At 41.9% G+C, this 23,059-nt stretch overlaps 1 protein-coding gene across 2 annotated transcripts in view; it reads right to left on the bottom strand.

Moving 5' to 3' along the window:
• COG2 (component of oligomeric golgi complex 2) overlaps positions 1–21,572 on the bottom strand; it is a 52,905-nt gene extending 31,333 nt beyond the window's left edge. The window contains exons 1-3 of one of the 2 annotated variants that reach the window (XM_045087224.1): positions 21,351–21,572; positions 2,418–2,579; positions 1,011–1,076 (exon numbers count right to left, since the gene is read on the bottom strand). In XM_045087224.1, the coding sequence (XP_044943159.1) occupies positions 1,011–1,076; positions 2,418–2,579; positions 21,351–21,422 (300 nt within the window). In that variant the 5' untranslated portion in view covers positions 21,423–21,572. The remainder of the gene's footprint in view (positions 1–1,010; positions 1,077–2,417; positions 2,580–21,350) is intronic. The other variant, XM_045087223.1, reaches the window with a different exon arrangement.
• Between the last annotated feature and the right edge of the window lie 1,487 nt (positions 21,573–23,059).

Genomic DNA, 23,059 nt, shown 5'->3' with positions numbered 1-23,059 from the left:
CAAGGAAAAGTATCTTTAACAAGATTTTGTAAAATTCAAATGAGACATAAGCCATGGAAAGTATTGGCTAGCTCAAGACACAACTCAAGATTTTTACCTCTTTCACGAACTCTTTCCTGCCTGCCCCTCCCCTAGGCTTCTCAGCACTGATATTTCCGTTACTCTGCATTTTTCTTGGTTCTAACCGTGTACTGTGTCTTCCCTTAAATTATGTTCTCCTTATATTCTCTCTAGGATGCAGGCACTGTCTTAGGGGAGGGATGCACAAGGCCACTCAAGCTAGAGGAGACACACAAGGAAGGATGGTGTCGTTTATGACAAGTTTACGACAGGGCATCAGAACGGACAGAGGCCGTAAGTCAGGGCACCAGACACAGATGGGGGGGGGGGGAGGACAGGGCAGCACAGTTTTCTGTTAGATGTGATGCCACAACTTCCCCTCCACTGTTCACCCAGGTGGAGTTCCTATTCCCAATGGCTTAGAGGTGGGGAGTCCCATTCCCACAACAGAGATTTTTCTGAGAGAACATTCAAATGTAACATTTATTAAGTACTACATTTTATTTATATTATCCTTCAGTTCCATTAGGGATTACATAGCTTTTGTAGATCAGCCCAGGAACTTAACCACACGTAGATTACATGGGGGGGGGTATTTATAAGATTATAAACTGTTAAAATACAAGTCATTTGTAAGTTATAAACCACTTACATATGACCAAAGTGGCATTAATAAGTTGAATTAGGAAATATGCTTCCTCTCCCCTAACATTTTAAGGCTGTCTACTCTGAGAATATATTTTCTTCAAATCGAACATGTTTTTTTTGAGGTTTTTAGCATATGCAAAAACAAAATCATTTACAACTCTTTTGAAGTGAATATTATAATCAGAACCATTAAAATACAACCACCAGTACCACCAAACTAACAGATGAAAAGAATTCTTAGAGAAAAGCCGACAAGGACAACATGTGTCACAGTAGACTGTTATCATTAGTTGGGGACTTACCAGAACTTCTTCTCGTAACTGTCCCAAAGGCACAGAAAGCTGATTGAGGGCTTTGTCCATGCCAACCTAAAGGCAAAACCAGGTTGGCACAAACACATCACAATAAGGAGTAATAGTGACATATCTATTTAATGATCAAAGTAGTACCAGATTTAAGTTATTTTTTTGGCACAACCGTATTTTGCTACGTAACTAGCTAAATAACAGAAGTGTTATTTGGCCATTAATGTTGCTCATAGAATATGAAAAAATCTGTTGAAATACATGAAACTATAAAAATAAGGGAAGTCATGAGAAACGGAAGTTTCCTTAGGAACAATTTGCCTTTAGATGACATTTTAAATGAATGTGAAAAATTTTCACAGAAGGTGAACAGTTCTCTGTCTGTAAGATGATACTCAGCCAGCTGATGTGAAGTGAAGTCTGATGGGCTACGTCTCTCTTAAACATTATTATAACCCTTGAGAAAAACAGAAATTAAACATAACAGAAGTAAAATTTTCTAGGTTTCTAATCCTATTGGGACATTTATCTTAGTGGTATATTTCCCAAAAGCAAATGTGCATCATTAATTTTAATGCTTCTTGAAATTCCCATGGAGCTGCAACTTTCTGTGCTTCTCTGGACAAACAGATTTAAAACAAAATGAAACATCAACAAGGAGATTTTCTGCCAAGTAACAAAAACATTTTTTTTTAAATTTTTAAATTTTATTTATTTATTTGACAGACAGAGATCACAAGTAGGCAGAGAGAGAGGAGGAAGCAGGCTCCCCACTGAGCAGAGAGCCTGATGTGGGGCTCAATCCCAGGACCCTGGGATCATGACCCAAGAAGGCAGGGGCTTTAACCCACCGAGCCACCCAGGCACCCCACAAAAAACATTTCTAAACAGCTTTTACAAACAACTGATAAGCTCACTGCAAATCATTCTTATATTTTTATAAAACCAAACTTTTTAAATATCAATATTGGCCAATGTTCCCTCAACCTAGCTCTGGCTAACAGATACACCTGGGAGTAAATTAAACATTTCTGTAAGAGTGGTGGATATCTGCTCCTACAAATAAATTAGTCTAAATCAAGGAAGACTTCAGGGTAATCACTTAGCAACTAACAAAACAACCCCTTGGGTATTATTATCCTTTACTTTTCACTGTTGACTAATGAATTTGAAACATAATCAAACTAGAGCAGCCTTAAATGAATAAAAACTAAAACAAACAAAAAAATGTATTCCAAAAAGTTTAGTTCTTTTATTAATGAAACTGGTAATTTCTTCAAGTTTCTGGTAGGGTTGGTGGGGTAATCAACTGAAAGGTATCTAAAAACTCTGCCCTTTTAATAAATATGAAGGAGAGAGAAAGTGTGTGTGTGTGTTTATAGGACTTGCAAATTTCAGGTTTACCAGGTTTGTGGAAAGGTTGACAAAATCTGCATAATCCTTGTTAATGAGCTCGACCATGGCTGTTTTAAGAAGTTTATAGTAGAGTTCCAGATCCGCTCTTAGTTCCTCCAGCTGGACACGCTTCCTACAGTCAGACACAAAATGATCGACGTCGAAATCTTCCTGAAAATCAAACCAGAAAGAAAAAATGATTGCACTGATACCATATTTTACATATAAAAATAAATTCAGAGAAAGAATAAGAGAGAAACACCATTCTGTTCATTTAAGAGGCCGTATTACTGCAGGGGAGCACACACAGGGACATCAGGGGGTCTGCTCACTTCCTAAGACTGTGGGAAAGGGGGCCCCTCGCCAAGACCATTCTCTCCTGTTGCCTAACTCTACAGGCATTTTCTTTCTTTAATTATACATTTCAAAGAGGCTCTTCTCAAAATAGAAACAGATTTTTCTTCTTAATTTTAAAAGTAACAAATGTTCACTGTCAAACTTTCAACCAGCAAAGAAATACTTATATGAGAGTAAAAAAAAAAAAAAGAATCACCCACTCTCTTATGCTCTGCAGTTAAGCACTGTTAATGTTTGTTTATTTTTCTTCACTATTTAACACTGCGATTCACATCCTTCCAGATTTTGTTTTGGTCTTTCTCCTTACTTTTTTTTTTTTTTAAGATTTTTATTTATTTGAGAGAGACTGAGAGAATAAGTGGGAGGAAGGGCAGAGGGAGAAGCAGGCTCCCTAAAATCATGACCTCAACCAAAGGCAGACGCTTAACTGACTGAGCCACCCAGGTGCCCTAGTCTTTCTCTTTAAAATATAAACTACTTTTGGGGCGCCTGGGTGGCTCAGTGGGTTAAGGCCTCTGTCTTCAGCTCAGGTCATGATCCCAGGGTTCTGGGATCAAGCCCAGCATTGGGCTCTCTGCTCAGCAGGGAGCCTGCTTCCCCTGTCTCTCTCTCTGCCTGCCTCTCTGCCTACTTGTGGTCTCTGTCAAATAAATAAATAAAATATTTAAAAAAATAAAATATCAATTACTTTTTAAAGAAACTGACATATAATGGACACGTTAGTTTCAGGCGTACAACATAAAAATTCCATATTTTTATCTGTTGTGAAATGATCACCCTAAGACTAGTTAACATCCATCACCAAACATATACATTTTTTTCTTGTGCTGAGAACTCTTAAGCTTTAGCAAATTTAAATATATAATAATATACTATGCAGACATCGAAAGAAAGGAAATCTTGCCATGTGCAATGATGTGGATGGAACTAGAGGGTATTATGCTGAGTGAAATAAGTCAATCAGAGAAAGACAATTATCATACAATCTCCCTGATATGAGGAATTTGAGAGGCAAAGTGGGGGGTCTGAGGGTAGGGAAGGAAAAAAAATGAAACAAGACTGGATTGGGAGGGAGACAAACCATAAAAGACTCTTAATCTCACAAAACAAACTGAAGGTTGCTGGGGGGAGGGGTGTAGGGAGAGAGTGGTGGACATTGGGGAGGGTTATGTACTATGGTGAGTGCTGGGAAGTGTGTAAGCCTGACAATTCACAGACCTGTAACCCTGGGGCTAAAAATACATTATATTTCGAATAAAAAATAATAAAATAAATATACAATAATACACAGTATTATTTACTACAGTCACCATGATGTACATTACATCCCCAGGGCCATCTTATTAACTGGAAGTTTATACCACTGGGCCCCTTCATCTATTTCCTCCACAACCCCATCGCCTCTGGCAACTACCAATCTGTTCTCTGTGACTTCATTTTGTTTTGTTTTTTAGGTTCCACATGTGAGGGAGATCATACAGTTTTTCTCTTTCTCTGTCTGACTTATTTCACTCAGCACAATATCCTCAAGGTCCATCCATATTGTTGCAAATGGCAAGACTTCCTTCTTTTTATGGTTGAGTAATATTCCATCATATACACACACATTTTCTTTATCTATTCACCCGTCGGTGGACACTTTAGTTATTTCCAAGTCTTGGTTGTTGTAAATACTGGGATACTCACTACCGTGAGTGTGAGTCTTGCTGGCCACTAGAGCCAGGTGATCTAGAGGTATTCCCTGGGTAGCAACTGCAAACCTCGGGGCATCATACGAGCATTCAAGCTCCTTTCTGGGAGATACCAGAAAGCAGAAGCGAGGCAGAGGGACAGCGCAAAGATGGCACCTGTCAGCTCCATCTTTGGGGAATACCTTACTAGGCCCCCAGATCCATGTTAAATTAGATGCCTGCCCCTCAGGGCCCTAAGATAAGCAAATGAGCCTCTTTCACAGAAATCTGAACGCATTTCAGTCTGCTGCTTCTGTGCTGAGTTCCAGGGTGGATGGGTCTACTCACATGACTGCTTTAAGATCTGTTTCTCAGTTTGCTCTAGCCTTGTGGGTCTCATGGGTGCAAGCTCTGATGGCTTTCAAAGCTGGATGTTTTGGGGTCTTGTCTCTTAGATGTAGGTCTTAAAAGTTAGGGTGCCAGAAGTGGGGATCAAACCCTTTGCTCCTCAGGGAGAAGCCTGGGGTGTTGAGTACCCTCCCAAATCCCAGGTCGCTGTACCAGGGGTGGGGTTTATGGCAAGACTGATTCTTACTTCAACATAGGTTTTTTTTCTTACTCACCTAATGTGTACAAGTCATTCAGCTAGTTGTAGGGTTTTTTCCACAGGAAATTTTTTCATATGGAGCTATAGATTCAGTGTGTATTTGATAGAAGAGATGAGTTCAAGATCCTCCTATGCTACCATCTTGAACGGAAACCCCAGACCTTCTCTATGTATATGTGTACACACACACACACACACAAATACTCATGCTCTTCTAAACTATTTCCCATCTAGGGGCACCTGGGTGGCTCAGTGGGTTAAGCCTCTGCCTTCAGCTCAGGTCATATCTCAGGGTCCTGGGATCGAGCCCCGCATTGGGCTCTCTGCTCAGCGGGGAGCCTACTTTCCCCCCTCTCTCTGCCTCCTTGTGATCTCTCTCTGTCAAATAAATGAAATCTTAAAAAAAGAATAAAAAAATAAAAAATAAAAACCCATTCTATAAAAAAATTTTTTCCCATCTAAAAATATAACTTCAATGTCTTTTCATAAAACACATACATTTCTATTAATATTTTATGTGGATGCTGAGTGTCCCATTGAACAGACGTTCCAAATCTTTCATAACCTATTTTCAAGTATTGGTCTCACAGGATTAGCTATGCTGTGTTTACCCTTTACAATACTGTGATGCCCTGGTAGGCTTATATGCTTAGAGGCAATAAATTACTATCTATTTCCCCTGTGACTCTGCTACTCACTGACCTGTTTAGTCAGCAAGAATCAAATGTGATGATTCCCAAACTAGTTAAGGACACCTACACTTACTTCGTAATTATACAGCTGCATTAAACACTATGTAAACCAACAAAATATGACTGCAAAAAAAAAAATCACTGTTCTTTTGAAAACTAAGACAGCTACTTTGGAAAGATTTGATACAAAGAAATCAATAAGAAAATTTTTGCTAAGTTAGGTATGGGTGAAATGACCAGGTACCAGGTAGGGAGGGGGTGATCACAGGATTCTCACTCAATTCAGTTAAAGAAACTGAAACTGAATGCAAAAAAGACAGCATAGAAAGCTTTTTTAAAAAAGATTCTTTTTATTTATTTGAGACACAGACAGAGAGTATGAGCAGGGAAAGGGGCAATGGGAGAAGGAGATTTCCTGCTGTACAGGGAGCCCAATGCAGGACTCCATCCCAGGACCCCGAGGTCATGACCTGAACCGAAGGTAGATGCCTAACCTATTGAGCGACCCAAGTGCCGTGACAACTTAGAAATCTAATCAGCAGGCCAGTTTCCAGAGAAAAAAGACCTGGCACTGCTTCAATGGAGAATAAATGTACATATATTTTTTCCAAATAAAATGCTAAAAACTACATGTACCATTCCCTAAGAGTACTTGTTTAAACTGACTTTCTTAGTTAATCAACCAAAGACTGACCCTGATAGTGTCGGAGAGGAGGACTTCATACCAAACCGTAATTTCACAGTCATCTACTGAAAGCCACCTGCTTCTTAAACTGGGGCCCAAATTAGCCTGGACCTTTCTCTCCTGAGACCATCTCAGACCTTACATCATAGTTATGTAATACATCACGGGAGGGGGTCTCGGTTCATAATCCTGGCCATCCTACTCACCAACTGTATACCTTTAGGTCGATCACTTTCTCTGCCTCAGTTACACATTGTTGAAGTTCTGAACTTCATGATAGCATTCTAAATTGTATAACTGGGGTGCCTGTGTGGCTCAGTTGGCTCAGGTCATGATCCCAGTCTCTTGGGTTTGAGTCCCACATCAGGCTCTCTGCTGAGCAAGAAGCCTGCTGCTTCTCCCTCTGTCCCTCCCTCCTATTCCCACACTCACTCACTTTCAAATAAAATCTTAAATAAATGAATAAATAAATAAATCATATAACTTAGCCTCAATGAACAAATGTTATTAGGTAATATTAGTACTCAACTTACCATTTATGTATTTGTTCTCAGATAAACAAAAGTTCCGTAACAAATAACTCGGAACATCTGTAATTACTGGGTTAGGCAGCTTTTGATGTGAAAAGCAAACCCAAACACAGAGTACCATAATAGAGACCCATTTCACTTAACAAGCATGTTTTTACTTTATAGTAAATGGTTTTACTTTGTAGTGTAGATTTCCCAAGTATTTAAAAAGAAAGTATTTACAACCCATACATTTATGGTCAACTGATTTTTCACAAGGATGCCAAGACCATTTAATGGGGGAAAAACAGTCTTTTTGAGTGCCTACTACTGGGACAAGTGAAAAAGAATGAATTTGGAACAGCAACTTCACACATACACAAAAATATAACTCAAAATGGATCAAAGATTTAAATGTAAGAGTAAAAACTATAACACTCTCAGAGAAAACAGGTGAAAGTCTGTATGACTTTGGATCGGGCAAAGCTTTCTTAGACATGATGCACAAAGCAATAAAAAATATTAGATAAGCTGAACTTGATCAAAATAAAAACTTTCATGTGTCAAAGGGATACTACGGAGAACGTGAAAAGACAACCCACAGAATGGGAGAGAGTATCTGCAAATCATTTGTCTGACAAGGACCTAATAACCAGAATATGCAGAATATGCAAATACAGTCTTACAACTCAACAACAAAAAGACAAATAACCTAATTTAAAAACAAGCCAAAGACTTTTGAATAGACATTTCTCCAAAGATGATACACAGACGGTCAAGAGCACACATCAGGATGTTCGACATCCTTAGTCGTTGGGAAAATGCAAATCAAAAGCACAAGGAGATGCCATGTCACACCCACTAGGACAACTATGGTAAAATAAGAAAAAGAAAAAGAAAAGAAGAAGAAGAAAAGTGCTGGCAAGAAGGCAGAGAAGCTGGAATCTTCCTGCATTGCCGGTGAGAATGTAAAATAGTGTGGCAAAGGCAGCAAACAGCTCGGTAGATCCTCAAGAAGTTATATGTACAATTACCCAGCGATTCTAAGTCTAGGGGTATGACACCGACAGAACTGGCAACAGATGTTCCTGCCACAACATGTACATGCATGTGCACAGCAGCGCTGCTCGTAACAGCCAGAAGAGTATATACCCAATGTCCATCAACTGATGAATGGATACATAAAATGTGGAAGAGCCTCTTACACAACCATAAAAAGGAATAAACTGTTACATGCTACAACAGGAGTGAAGTCTGAAAACATTCTACTCTCAGGTTAAAGGAAGCCAGACACAAAAGGTCACGTGTTTAAATGACTCCACTGATATGAGATGTTCCAGAAGATGCAAATCCATAAAAACAGAAAGTAGATTCATGATTGCCAGGGAATAAGGGGAGGGGAGAATTGGAACTAAGAGGTTTATTTTTCAGGTGATGGAAGTGTTCTGGAATTAGACAGTAGTGATGTATGTACCACATACACAGAGAAGAGTACACTTTAAAATGGCAACTATTATGCTTTGTGAATTATATTTTGATGAAAAATGAAACAACTTAAATATCAACAAGTTAAATGCTAGGATACATTAAAAAAAAATCCAAAGTAACACTAATCACAGGAACAATGGAGTAGCTACATGAATTTCAGACAAAGCAGATTTCATAGCAAGGAAAATTATCAGGCATAAAGAGCAGCATTACATAAGGATAAAGAAATCAACTGACCAAGAAAACACAATTATCCTTAACGTATGTGTGCCTGATCAACACAGGTGAGACACAACCTAACAGAATGCAGGGAGAAATAAACAACTCCAGTATCACAGCTGGTGACTTCAACACTTCTCCATCAGTAATGGGCCGATCGAGCAGCAGGGTAACAAGGATCTGACAGATGCAGCCATTCAGTCCAGACATAGCGCACTGAACACCACCATTAATAACCGTACAACAGACGACCACAGACAACTTTGCCCAGTAATAGCGCGACACACATTCTTCTTAAGCTCATATGGAACACCCATCAAGACAGAGTAATTCTGGGCCATAAAACACAACAAAATTTTAAAAATAAAAATTACACCAAGTATGTTCTCAGACCACAATGGAATTAAAAATCAGTAACAGAAAGATAGCTGAAGAAGTCCAAAATACATGGAGATTAAATGACACAGGAGACAAGTCTCAACAAAATATAATGTAGCAAAATGTGTGGGATGCTGCTTAAAGGGAAAATACAGTATTGAAAGCCAATATTAGAAAAAAAGGATTAAAGTCAATGATCTAAGCTTCCACTTTAGGTAACAACAACAAAATCATATCTAAAGTAAGGAGGGGCGCCTGGGTGGTTCAGCTGGTTAAGCATCTGCCTTTGTCTCAGGACATGGTCCCAGGGTCCTGGGACAGAGCCCTGCATCAGGCTTCGTGCTCAGGGAGGCTGCTTCTCCCTCTCCTACTCCTCCGGCCTGTATTCCCTCTCTCACGAACTCTCTCTGTGTCAAATAAAATCTTAAAAAAAAAAAATCTAAAGGAAGTAGAAAAAAGCAAAAATTAGAGCAGAAATCAATGTAATTAAAACCAGGAATTTTTTTTTTAAATCAATAAACCCCAAGTCTGTTTCTTTGAAAACATCAATAAAACAGATAAACCCTTAGCCAGGCAAACAAAGAAAAAAAGGTAGAATGGGGCGCCTGGGTGGCTCAGTGGGTTAAAGCCTCTGCCTTCCACTCAGGTCATGATCCCAGGGTCCTGGGATCAAGCCCCACATCCGGCTCTCTGCTCAGCAGGGAGCCTGCTTCCCTTCCTCTCTCTCTGCCTGCCTCTCTGCCTACTTGTGATCTCTGTCTGTCGAATAAATAAATAAAATCTTTTAAAAAAAAAGAAAAAAAGGTAGAAGACATAAATTACTAATATCAGATGAAAGAAGGGAGGCTACTGCTAACAATCCCAATCACTGTAAATTCAAGCAAACATTTACGGAAGAAATACTACGTGATTCTGTAAAATCTCTTCCAGAAAGTAAAACTAGAAGGAATATGTCCTAAATCATTCTAGGAGATCATCATTACCCTGACACCAAAACCGATACTGCAAGAAAAGAAACTACAAACTAGTATCTCTCATGAACACAGACACAAAAATCTTCAACAAAAATTAGCAAATAAAAGCAAACAGTATATTAAAAAATTATACACCAGGATCATGTAGGATTTATTCCAGGTATGCAAGTCTGGTTCAACGTTAGAAAATCAATGTGATCCATCACATCATCAGAAAAAAAAAATCACATGATCATATCAACGAAGGAAGGAAAAAAACATTTAACAAAATCCACACCTCTTCATTATTAACCCTCAGGAAACTAGGAATAGGAGGACTTCCTCAACTTGATAAAGAATGTCTCCAAAAATCCACAGCTAACATGATATTAATACTGAGAAAATAGAAGACAAGGAATCAAGGCAAGGATGTCCCTCTTACTACTACTATTCAACACTGTACTGGAAGGCCAAACTAATGAAATAAGATAACAAAAGAAAATAAAAGGTATACAACCTGGGAAAGAATAGAACTTTGTTCACAGATGACATGACTGTCTACAGAAAATACAAAGACTTCACACCCCACACCCACACCCACACCCTCCTAAAACTAGTCAAGTGATTATAGCAAGACTGCATGATACACAGTTAAAATACAAAAGTCAATTGCTTTCCAATGATGTATCAGACAAAGGGCCAGTATTCAAAATTTATAAAGAATTTATCAAACTCAACATCCCAAAAAACAAAAAAATCCAGTCAAGAAATGGACAGAAGACATGAACAGACCAAAGAAGACATCCAAATGGCCAACAGACACATGAAAAAGGGCTCCATATTACTCAGCATCAGGGAAATACAAATCAAAACCACAATGAGATACCACCTTTCATCAGTCAGAATGGCTAAAATTAACAAGTCAGGAAACGACAGATGTTGGCGAGGATGCGGAGAAAGGGGAATCCTCCTACACTGTTGGTGGGAATGCAAGCTGGTGTAGCCACTCTGGAAAACAGTACGGAGGCTCCTCAAAAACTTAAAAATGTAACAACCCAACGACTTAGCAATTGCACTATTAGATGTTTATCCAAAGTACACAAACATAGTGATTTGAAGGGGCAAAAGCACCCCAAAGTTTATAGTCAAACTATGGAAAGAGCCTAGATGTCCATCAACATATGAATGGATAAAGAAGATGTGGTATGTACACACACACACACACACACACACACACACACATTACTCAACCATCAAAAAGACAAAATCTTGCCATTTGCAAGGACATGGATGGAACTAGAGGAAGAAAGACAAATACCATATAGTTTCAGTCACATGTGGAACTTAAGAAACAACAGATGAATATAGGGGAAGGGAAGGAAAAATAGAAACAGACAGGGAGGCAAATCACAAGAGACTCTTAACTACAGGAAACAAACAGAGGGTTACTGGAGGAGAGGGGAAGGTTGGGGTAACTGGGTGAGGGGTATTAAGGAGGGCACTTGTTGGGATGAGCTCTGGGTGTTGTATGCAAACAATGAATCACGAAATTCTAACCATGAAACTAAAAGTACACTATATGTTAACGAAATTGAATTTAAATAAAGAAAATTTAAAAAGTCAATTGCTTTCGTATATACCAACAATGTACAAGTGGAATTTGAAGCTAAAAACACAAGACCATTTACATTAGCAGACAAAAAAAATTAACACGTAGGTGCAAATCTAACGAAATATGCACAAGATCTATGTGAGAAAAAGTATAAAATTCTGATGAAAGATAACAAGCAAGGTAAGATGTGAAGTGGAAAGTCCATAATCTTGGGTAAGAACACTCAATACTGTTAAGAGGTCAGTTCTTCCCAAACTGATCGACAGACTCCATGCAATCCCAATCAAAATGCCAGTAAGTTATTTTGTGGATACCAACATGTTGACTCTAAAACTTGGATGGAAAACTGGAAAACCAAGAGTCCCAGAGTATTCAACAAAATATTAAAGAGGGGGAAAAAAGGAAATTGAGGATTGCCACCACCCAATCTCAAGACTTACTATTAGGTGCTTGGCAAAAGAGAAAGGTGCTTGGAACAGAGTGGAGAGCCCAGAAAAACATCCACACACACAGGCAAAGGCAACTCAATGGCAAGGACAGTCTTCAACAAATGGAACCGAACAATGGGAAATCGATAAGAAAAAACAAAAAATGAAAAGAATAAAAACAAACTTTTCACACCTTTCACAAAACCTAAACGTAAAATGCAAAACTTCTTAAAGATGACATAAGAAAAAATGCAGGGATCCTTGGATTTGGCAATGACTTTCCAGATATAAAACCAAAAGCATGATCTACAAAAGAAAAAATTGATGAGAGGGACTTTGTTAAAACTAAACTTCTCTGTAAAAGAATGAAAAGACCAGTCACAGAGTAGAGAAAATATCTGCAAAACACATCTATGGTAAAGGACTTAAAACCAAAAATAAAATATAAAGAAGTCTTAGTAGCAATAAGAAATCAAACCTAATTTAAAAATGTGAAAAGAGCGGTGGCTGGGAAGCCCAGTCAGTTAAGCATCTGCCTTTGGCTCAGGTCCTGGGGCTGAACCCCACACTGGGCCCCCTGCTCAGCGAGGAGCCTGCTCTTCCCTATCCCACTGCCTGCTGCTACCTCTCCGTGTGCTTTTGCTGTTAATAAATAAATAGAATCTTTAAAAAAAAAAGGATCTGAAAAGATGCTCAACTTTGTATGTCATTAAAAAAAATGCAAATTTAAACAAGGTACTATTACATATCACATAGAATATAAAAAATCCAAAGCACTAATAATACCAAATGCTAGCAAGGATGTGGGACAACCAAACTCTCACTGTTTGGTCAGAATGCAAAATGGGAGACATTGTGTGAGACAGCTTGACAGTTTCTCACAGAACTAAACACACTCTCCCCATAAGATCAGTAACTGTGCTCCTTCATATTTACTCAAGAGCTTAAAACCAGTGTCCACACAAAAACCTGCACATGGATGTTTACAGCAGCTTTATTCTCTGAAGTGCCAAAACTTGGAAGCAATCCAAATCTCCTTCAGTAGGTGAACAGGTACACTGTGCCACACCCACACAATGGATTATTTAGCAATTAAAAAGATGAATTATTAAGCCACAAGACTTGGAAGAACCTTGAATGAGTATTGCTAAGTGAAAGACCAGTGTGAAAGGCTAAATACTATATGATTCCAACTCTATGGCATTCTGGAAAAGGTAAAAATTAACCAACATTTTTATTTTTTATTTATTTTTTAGGTCATCTCTATACCCAATGCCGTGGCTGGAACTCACAACCCCGAGATCAAGAGTCAGATGTCCTAATGACTGAGCCAGCCAGGTGCCTCTGAAAAGGAAAAACTCTAGACAGTAAAAACATCCCAGGCTGCAGGGGTGAGGGAGGAGTGTGCAGACAGAGGAGAGGAAACAAATAGATGAGGTACAGGGGTTTCAAGGCAATGAAACTAGGCTGTAAGATACCAACACTAAGTAAATAACATTATACATTTGTCAAAACCCACAGAACTATAGAAAGAGGAGTAAACCCTAATGTAAACCATGGACTTTAGTTAATACTGTATCAATGCTGGTTCATCAGTTGTAACACATGTACCACAACAAAGCAAGGCATTAATAATAGGAGATAGTGAAATTAGAAGAAAAATAGCTTCTCTTTGTACTCAGGGGTATTTCCTATCTGAACCAAGGTAAAGTACAAATCCCCCAAAAGGTCAGAGGTTGGGAGATCACAAGTGGTGTTGGAACACAGGAAAAGAAATGAACAAACCAGACAAGTTGCAGGCAATTAAGAACCATTAACCATTAGAGAAGCAGTGACATCACTCAAAATTAAAACCAAGTAGAGTTTAAAAGTTTAGCTACTTTACTAACTAGCTGCAATCAGGGATGGCAAACAAAGACTAATTCGAAGTAACCTGGGAATTAATCATTTAAAACTTACCAAAAATCCAAAATTAGTAGCTTTAATGCTATGAAAATAACACAGAATTTGGAAAGATTGAAATTCTATAAGCTGCCAAGAAGTAAAACACTCCTTCCCGGACACATGGACTTATAAAATCACTATGTACTATCTCCACGAGAAGCAGAATCCCCCGGAACTATCACTTTGTAATGATGAGAAGTACTAAGAGGGCACATGAAATTTATGATTTCTGCCCTGAAACACGTCCCATTTCATCGAGACAAAAAAACAAAATAGTTAAGCACTAATCTGCACACTACATAGGGGTTGAAAGACAGAGAAAGTTTGTGTGAGCTCATGTATGTGTGTGTTTCCAACCATTCTTGAAAACAATGGACAACAGAGATGAATAAATGCCCCTGTACATCCCATAAATATTCCTTAAATATTTATCATGCAACTCTGGCTCTGCTCTAAGACCTGGGGACACAGTCATGAAAAGACAAGGTCTCTGCTATTAAGGAACATATATTCTAATGCAGAAATGAGAAAATAAACATGTAAACAAACAAACATGATATTAATAAAGAGTGATCAAATAGTGATTAATGAATAGTGATTACAGCTAAAAAGAAAACAGGACACCGTAAAGGTTTGAGTGACAAATGGGATGTACTTTAACTTGGATGAACCAGAAAATATAGAACAATGAGTTGCAAGTGTGGGAAGAGTGTTCCCGCACAAGAGTGTTCAGCATGTGTACAAAAATGTCCTTGGAGCTCTTCCCTCCAGCCCCTGCTCTCAAATCTCTGACCCAGCTAGGTGGGGATATAATCTAGGACTTGTGTCTCCCAAAACTCATTCTAAATCTTTGTTCGGTGACTAAATTATTCAAGCTTGAGAAATTAAAAACATATGCTAACAAGATCTTCCCACCATCTACAGAGAGATCATCTTAAAAGCATCATGAAATAGTAACACCGAAATTCTAAGGAATTTCTGTTCAACATTTTAATCAATTTTATATCAAACTCCTTTGTTGAATTTATATACCTGTTTGACATATTTATGAAGACACACACACAAAAAAACAACAAGCCTACATTCCATAAATGTATTCATCCATCTAACAAATATTTAAGTACCTAATTACACTCTGTTCCAGCTGATTTCTTCTCTTTATCTCTTTTTACCCCTCAATTTAGCACCAATCATAATCTATGTAGGCTTTTAGTTCGCTTCTTGAACTTAATTTCTTGAGCTATTTAAAGGAATTAGCTAGTGCTAGAGTTCTCATCACTGGTCACACATTAGAATCACTTAAGGAACTTTTTTTTTTTTTAAGATTTTATTTATTTATTTGACACACAGAGAGAGATCACAAGTAGGCAGAGAGGGAGGGAATCATGCTCCATGCTGAGCAGAGTGTCCCATGCAGGGCTCGATCCCAGGACCCTGAGACCATGACCTGAGCTGAAGGCAGAAGCTTAAATTAATCCTCTGAGCCACTAAGGCACTCCCTCACCTGAGGAACTTAAAAAGCCCTAAGGGCACCTGGCTGGAGCATGCAGTCACTGGAGCGTGCAGGTCTTGATCTCAGGGTTGTGAGTTCAAGTCCCATGTTGGGTATAGAGATTACTTAAAAAAAAAAAAAAGAAAAAGCCCAAGCCCCAGTTTGTGATTAATTTGTTTAAATGTTTCAAGAAATTTGATGCTAAATGTTGTAAGACTAGTTAAATAACAAAAAGATATATTTACATAATACTTCTTGGTCTCAAATTTTGAACAAAGAACTTACTAATAATCAATAACTTAGTAGGCCAACATTTTATTTAAATAAGTTTTATGATACTACAAAGAGTGAATTAGAAAATCAAAAGCAAAGAGAAATGGGCATGGTGTGAACATGGGGAAGCAAGAGAAAGCAAGAAAGTATGTGACCATGAAGCGAATGCTTAGCTCCGAGATCCTTCTCCGAGAGAAGGACAGATTAAAACCTAAAAAGAAAGAAAAGAAATATCCTGTGCACTCCAGAAAAGAGAAGTGCCCCAACATCCCTCCTGCTTTTTCCTGTATAAACACACAGCTGGGCCGCCTTACTACATCATGGTTGGTACTGACTTTATCAACTTTTTTATTTAAGCCAAACTTGACTGGGTACAGTCAATGGTGGACGGGCTGTGTGCCAAGTGTACCAGTTGTACAACTGACTGTGTAATGGCTGAAACTGAGAAACTGGGGTGAGACTATCAAGAGGCTCTAAGGATTGCGAAAGAGCCAAGATTCAAACAATTACCACGTACACACAAGACAAACTACGCAGATGACTGCTCAGTACGGAAGTAATTCAGAGTGTTACACTGTGGCATCAGCTGACCCAGACCCAGAAGATTGCTGGAGTTCCCATCATGGACATCTCTAACCGTAGGACGACACTGAGCGAATGCCAGATGATGATGCAGCCCCTCACTCCTATTTCTTAACAGAGTTCCTCAGCTCTCCTTTACCAACGTTTCCTGTTGCCAGTTCATACAAGCAATTCTCCTTACCCAGTTCCTCTGTTCTGAGCTATGGCTAAAGACACTCACTTTTTTATGTTTTGAAACTGATTATCTTGTACCATTTTACATTTTGTTGCATCTTTTTATAAATCAGATGACCGCTCACAAAAGGAAAAAAGGAAAGGAAAGATCAAAAGGGAGGACAACAACAACAAAACACTTTTTTTGCCGGGAACCCCTCTTACCAAGTGCCAATCAGATCAACTTTATCTGATGTTACATCGTCACATCTCCTCTATCATCAGGGAAAGTAGTTCACATAAGAAAATTTTTCTATGAGTTCCAGGCTTACATTCCATATTTGGCTAATTAGAATTTTATTACTATGTCTGTCTCAAATTGATGCGGAAGAGAATGGAATCTTGTCATCAAGACGTGACATCAAACTAAGAACCCACGGGGTAAGCACTCAGCTCCTGTGACACGAAGATGGCTCCTGGGGATGGGGGACCCTGGGCAACAGTGGCTGACCTGCAGGCCTGCGTCTATCTGCCGTCTGTCACTCTTCCCTCTTCCTCCTCTGTCAGCTGCTATTTCCAGCCGCCGTCAACAAAGTCCACCACAAACAGCCATCTCTTCCCTCTGGTCCTGTTTACTGTAGCTAAGCTCCAGGCCAGGCATCCAGATCACCAGCCCTGTGGGAACTTCTTCTAAGGTAAGAGGTGGCCCTATTGGTGAAATGCAGGCGCCAAGGCGTGTGGACATTGTGCCATCTTCTGCGCTATTCTTAATGTTCTGATTGTCCCACTTCCCTCAGTTCCCACCTGTGGCCTCTGGAAAGGAACATATTACAGTAGGATTTCCAAGGACTGATGCGTGGGGGTCAGGAGATCCGGCCTGTGATTAGCCCCAAATAGCTGTGTGGCTTTAAAGGAAGTCATCACACCTCAGGCCTCAGTTTCCTTACCTGAAAGCCAGGATGGACTAGAGTCTTTTCAGAGGAGCTGGCAAAGATCACATAGATAAGCACCACCTCATTATACTAACAAGCAAACAGAAGGCCAGAGGCAAGTGATTTGCCCCAAGTCAGACATAAGCAGGCAGAGGGCAGAGCCGAGGATGTTACCCACATCTGCAGGTCACAGCTAATCAGCCAGCACAGCACAAACAGATCTGAGCAGCTGCTCGTTCTTCCCCTTTTCCATTTTGTCCATCAGAATGCATGCTCCCTGCAAACAAGGACACACAGGACCTGCTTCCTGTCTCAAAATTCCCAGTTTACCCATTTAGAACAGGGAGGAGCCTCAAGGACTTACCCCCCACCACACACACACGGTTCTTTTACCTATGGAACATGAGGGTACATACATTCACCATCCAGAGGGCTCCTGCCTTCACTTCTCATGGAAAAGGTCTTCATGTGCCTACCCGGGGTGCCAACAAAGCCACAGGTTCCAGAGAGGAACTAACACAGAGAAGTTCGAAGGAGGCAGACTGGCTCAGTGCAGAAACAACCTGTCTACCAAGGAAAACTACCCCACGGGGGACTGATTCTCTTTGAAATAAGTTCGAGTGTGTGGGAAAATGGTTTTTCAAGAGCCGGTGGACTGACTAGTTACCTGGTACATACAAGATCACATCCGCATTCTGACAAGAGTGGCCTGCCTGTAGTGTAGACCAGGGGCCAGAAAAAGACAAGGAAGGTGCAAAAAACTGGGTGAGAAGCTTCTACGGTGTGATGGCAAGGGCGCACTGCAAAGGTACGAGAAGAGATGGAGAGAAGTATATGGACTTAAGAGGTTTAGGAAGCGAAATCCACAGAACTTGGTGTGACAGACTAGATTTTGGAAAGATGACAGAGTAGGAGTTGACTTCTGGTTTCCCCACTCCCAGCTAAATGGATGAAGTGTTTACTGAGAGAGGCAATAGAATAAGAAAGTGGTTTTCAGTGGAGGAGGTGCTCATGAATTCCGTCTTGAACCTGATGAGTCTGAGGGGCCACAGAGAAGAAAGGTCAGACAGTCCGATACTCAGAAGGCGTGTGGGCCAGAGATAGGAATCTGCCTTACCTGTCGATAGGTGGTCATGAAGCTGCATGATAGGTTATCTAGGGAAAGGAGGGAGCACGGGGCTGAGCCCATAATCAGCATTCAGTGGCTACCAGGAGCATGACTTTGCACAGGAGACACATCAGAGAGGTAGAAGAAAGATAGGAAGCAATGCAGAGCATTTGGTCTACTGCAACATCGAGTAAGGAGACAGAGAAAGGTCAGGTGCGCTGACTTACAAACAGCTTTGGTAAGAACTCTTTAGTGGAATGATAGGGCCTGAAGGGTGGAAGGTGAGAAAGTCAAGTCAACCCCTGAGCACCAGCTGCGATGCGCGACAGTGACAGGGCAATACCTAGAGGTGGGGCAGTCAAGTGGGAGAGAATCAAACAGGAGCGCGTGATGGGAAGGAGTGCAGGGGAGAGGATCCTCGCAGGCTCCTGGAAGGGCGGGAGGGCATGGGCTTCGAGCCAGAGTGGAGACCGAACCCGAGGAGGAAGGAGAGCCCCTCCCCGTACCAGGCGAGGAGGAGAAGGGGGCAAGTATAAGAATGGGATCATGATCAGCAGGATGGAGGAGGTCCCGTGGGATGGCTGCTAATTTTTCTGTATGACTGGAGATGAAGTCATATGTTGAGATGGAAGAGGAAGGCTACGTGTGATGTCAATAGCACACCCATGTAAATGGTCTAATTTATCTGTTATGCCACTTTCTCCCCCTACTACCAATACCTTATGTCCTGCTCATCTATTAGTTGGCTGTCAACCCAAAGGATTTTCGTATTTCTAAGCTGACAAAGTATGATGTTGCCAGTGCCTCTGCCCCAGGTGACCCTTCCCCATCTGCCATTCCTGCACTTTGATCACCTACCTCTTTTGCATACCTTTCCCCTTCTATTTCTCATTAGATCTCATAAACATGACTTTTTAAGTAGTCTCCTGCCACCAGTCAGCTCGAACTCAACAGATATGACCATGCAACTTCCTGCTGTAAACCTGACTGCAGCTCTACCGTGAAGACTGCATCAACGTGGACCCCTCAATGTATGCAGTGTCCAAGGTGCAACCCGTAGCCCCACCCCATCTCCCTTTCTACCATCCCAGTCTCATTCCAAAATGTGCCAAACAAGACACCTATGTAGAAATACAACCCCGACAGCAAGCTCTCCACTCATTTCTGCCTCGGAACTGTAACTTAACAAAACATCTCTCTGACGGAAACACAAATTGCAAATAACCTTTATTTCCAGCTCCCACATAGAAGATCAATACCACTTTACACAGAACAGCTGTTCCATGTATTTTCCTTCTATGTATGAAGGGGTCACGTTCATTAACACTACAAATTGTACATTATATTCAGAAATGTCAGAGCCTTGAAAGAATATGGAATTGCTGGCATTCTAGCCACTTTCCCAGTTTGCTCTCTTCCTACCTCTAAGTCCTACTTTAGAACTGCTATTTTGAGATTTCTATTTTCTGAAGCTGCTTTGACCAAAGGCATTCTGTCAGCTCAGAGTGAGAAAGATGGCGGGGCTAGGAAGTGTGAGAAAATGCTAGTGTTAGGCCCAAAGAAAGCCTGACGAAGTCCAAAGACAGACAAGCTAAAGAGACTTCAGTGCTTTGAGATTCTTTAAGTCTCTCTGTGTGTGCCTTTTCTTCTTCCAATGACCTCTCTCCTCATCACATGTCCTTCGTTAACAAAAGGTTTCTGGATCAGAGAATTCACTCTGTGCTCTCCTTCAGACACTCCAATTTACACCTTTTATTACAGTGGTTTAGCATCACCATACAAGAACAAGAGTACAATATACCTTCGTCTAGACACCCCTACATATTAAAAATGATACGGCCACACTGCAGAGGATCCAGACACAAGCACTTTTAAAGCCAGAGTTTGGGAGATGTGATCTGAATGCAAGTATCAAAAAGGAACTAGCTGGTTAACCCAAAAAAGAAGAAAACATATTATGACTTGAAGCCATAAAAAAGTAAGAAATTCAAACTCTTTTCAGAATTTTAGGTACCTACAGAGCCAAAACTTTTTAACACTGAAACCAGCTACTAAATCCCAATCCTTAGAAATTAAACATATACGTTTTGATAGTTTAAGTACAGACCCAGAGGGATACAGAAAACAGATAAAGCTCCTCCTGGCTCTGATTCAAACCTTGGGACATTTTCAAGGCTATGTCTGATGAACCTTTCCTGTCAGTAAAGTCTTTTCAGTTTAAATTTCTATTCTGTAAGTTTATGTCCTACAGTTATCTGCTGCCAGCTTCAGGCTGACCTCACCAAGAGAAGTAGGGCAACTTTAGAAAAGGAGCTTGGTATGCTTTGTAGTACTGGACCAGAACCAGTAAGGACAATACAGTCTTTAAGATATCTCATTCGGGAGCTTAAGACGAAAGTCAGGCATAAACGTTAGGTTAAGTGCCTTTTTGACCCGATTCCTGGTAAGTACGTGCGTTCAGAGATGTGTTCAACGCACAGTCGCTCAGCTTCTAGGCACAAGGCACTGGGAGGCTTCTGTCAGGCCGGGGGAGCGGCGGTCTGACTGTGCCGCACGGTACCAGAGGCGGGTCGTACGGGTCCGGGGCTTTTACGTTTAGCTCAAAACCACTTGCCCTGAACTTTCAGGCCTTTTCATTCAATGTGCACGATTTCACAGGAATGCTTTCTCCAGGCTGCACCTAGCCAACCCCCTCGGGTTGAGACTCACTGCGAAGTGCAGCGAGGGCCCCGCCGAGGACCCGTCCGGGGCGGGCACGGCCCAGGAAGCCCGCAGGAGAAGCCCGAGGAGAGGCCCCGGAGGGCCAAGGAGGGCAGGCCACCCACAGCCCGGCTCCGGGGAGCAGAGCCCTGGCGCGCACCTTCATGAACTCGTCCTTGTCGAAGCAGAGCGAGTCCGGCCCCTTGGGCAGGTTCATCCTACTTCTCTCCATCCCGCCGGCCGCCGCCTCTCAGCGCCGACACTCGAGCGAGGAGGAAAGGTAGGAGGCTGCGCGTCCCGACCCTGCGGGTGCAGCCACGGAGTTTCCACCGCACAGAAGGCACCGCTTCCGCCAACATGGCAGCGCCCGCGCCGGGGCCAATGAACGAGGACGCTGCGGGCCCGCCTCCGCCTGCCGTCGCCAAGAGAAGCGCACGGACCGCCGCCTCCGAGCCAGCAGGTGATGCTGCCCCCATGCGGCGGATGGCGGCACTACAACATCGCGTACGTTCCTGTGGGGCAGCCCGGCCGCTGGTGATGCCAGGTGAGCGGGAGAGGGGAGGGCGGGGAGGGTCAAGGGCGCTCCCTCCCAACCTCACCGTTTCCCTCAGAGAAACGGCCTGCGAGCCTCTTCCAGGACCTTCTCCCGAGATTGTCCCGCGGGAAGCATAGTCGTGGCGGGATGCTGGCCCTTTACTTCTGCGGCCGGTTGTCCAGAGAGGGGGGCGCGTCCCGGTGTCAGGCGTCCGGTCCCCGGGCGGGCGCCGCCGCTGCAGCCGCCTGGGCGCAGAGGCCTCTGTGGGAACCCGGCTTCCGCCCTTAGCCCCCGCGCCCACCCGCGAGCGTGGCTTCTCCCCCGCCGAGCTTGGCTCCAGCGATCTGTAGGGAGGAAGGTGGTCAGCTGGCAGCCCCGGGTCCTCTGGGCAGCTCCCGGCTCCACTTCAGCTCAGCTGTGGGGGGGCCACAAGTTTGGGTCCTCAGAGCTCTTAAAGGATCACCTCGCTACCGGCCGACAAAACACAGGTAGATGTGCGAGCATGTTTATGTCCAGTCCGCTCTAGAATGGGCGGAATCGTGTGTTTGTGGCCAGCGTTAGATCGATCGCCACACCTGCTCCCAATTTCCGAGACCCCCTCCTCCTCCTGCCATCCTCCCCACATTTATTTTGAGATTTTTCTTTCCTCTTCCCTTGCTCTTTCTCCCACTGTCCTCCCCTTTAGTGGGAATGTCATGGTCAAATGATGATTCATTTCTCTTTTTTTTCTCCGTGAGATTCTGACAGCTCAAACCACAGATCTCACGCGCGCCCTTCACCCTGCAGCTTTGCTGTAATAGCCCAGGCCTGGGCTGCCCCTCCCAATGCTGTGATCTCCCAGAGATAGCACGAGCAGTCCTTAGAAAGGGATGGGACACAGCAAGACAACGGCTTACAGTGAGTCTTGCATTCGAGTCACTCCAAACGGGAAACTGGTCACTTTTTAAAAAAACATGAGTACAGAATCTGAAACAATACATTCCCTAGCAGTGGGCCTGGCAAGGCCTTCTTGAGGAAAACGTTCCCAGTCAATATCCAGAGACTATGACATGTAGGATGAGTGCTGGAATCTTATTTGGAGAATCAGAATAAATTGCCAGGGGAGCAACTATGAAAGTGCATTCTATGCCCTGTTGTGGTCATTTGGATGTAGGGAATGAAAGCCTCGTTATTTGGTCTTAGTTTGTTTACTCTTATTATGAAAATTCTCAAACATACACCAAAGTGTGTAGAGCAGAAGGATCCCGGCCCTTCCGAGTACTTATCACTCTGCTTCCCAACTGTTTCATAGGCCCTCCTCCTCCTACTGCCCCCGAAGTGCCTGTATTTTTGTT

This window comes from Mustela putorius, unplaced genomic scaffold, assembly GCF_011764305.1.
Source record: "Mustela putorius furo isolate JIRA1106 unplaced genomic scaffold, ASM1176430v1.1 tig00001075_pilon_pilon_pilon, whole genome shotgun sequence".
Classification (NCBI taxonomy): Eukaryota; Metazoa; Chordata; class Mammalia; order Carnivora; family Mustelidae; genus Mustela; species Mustela putorius.
This window is presented reverse-complemented; position numbering and strand designations above follow the sequence as displayed.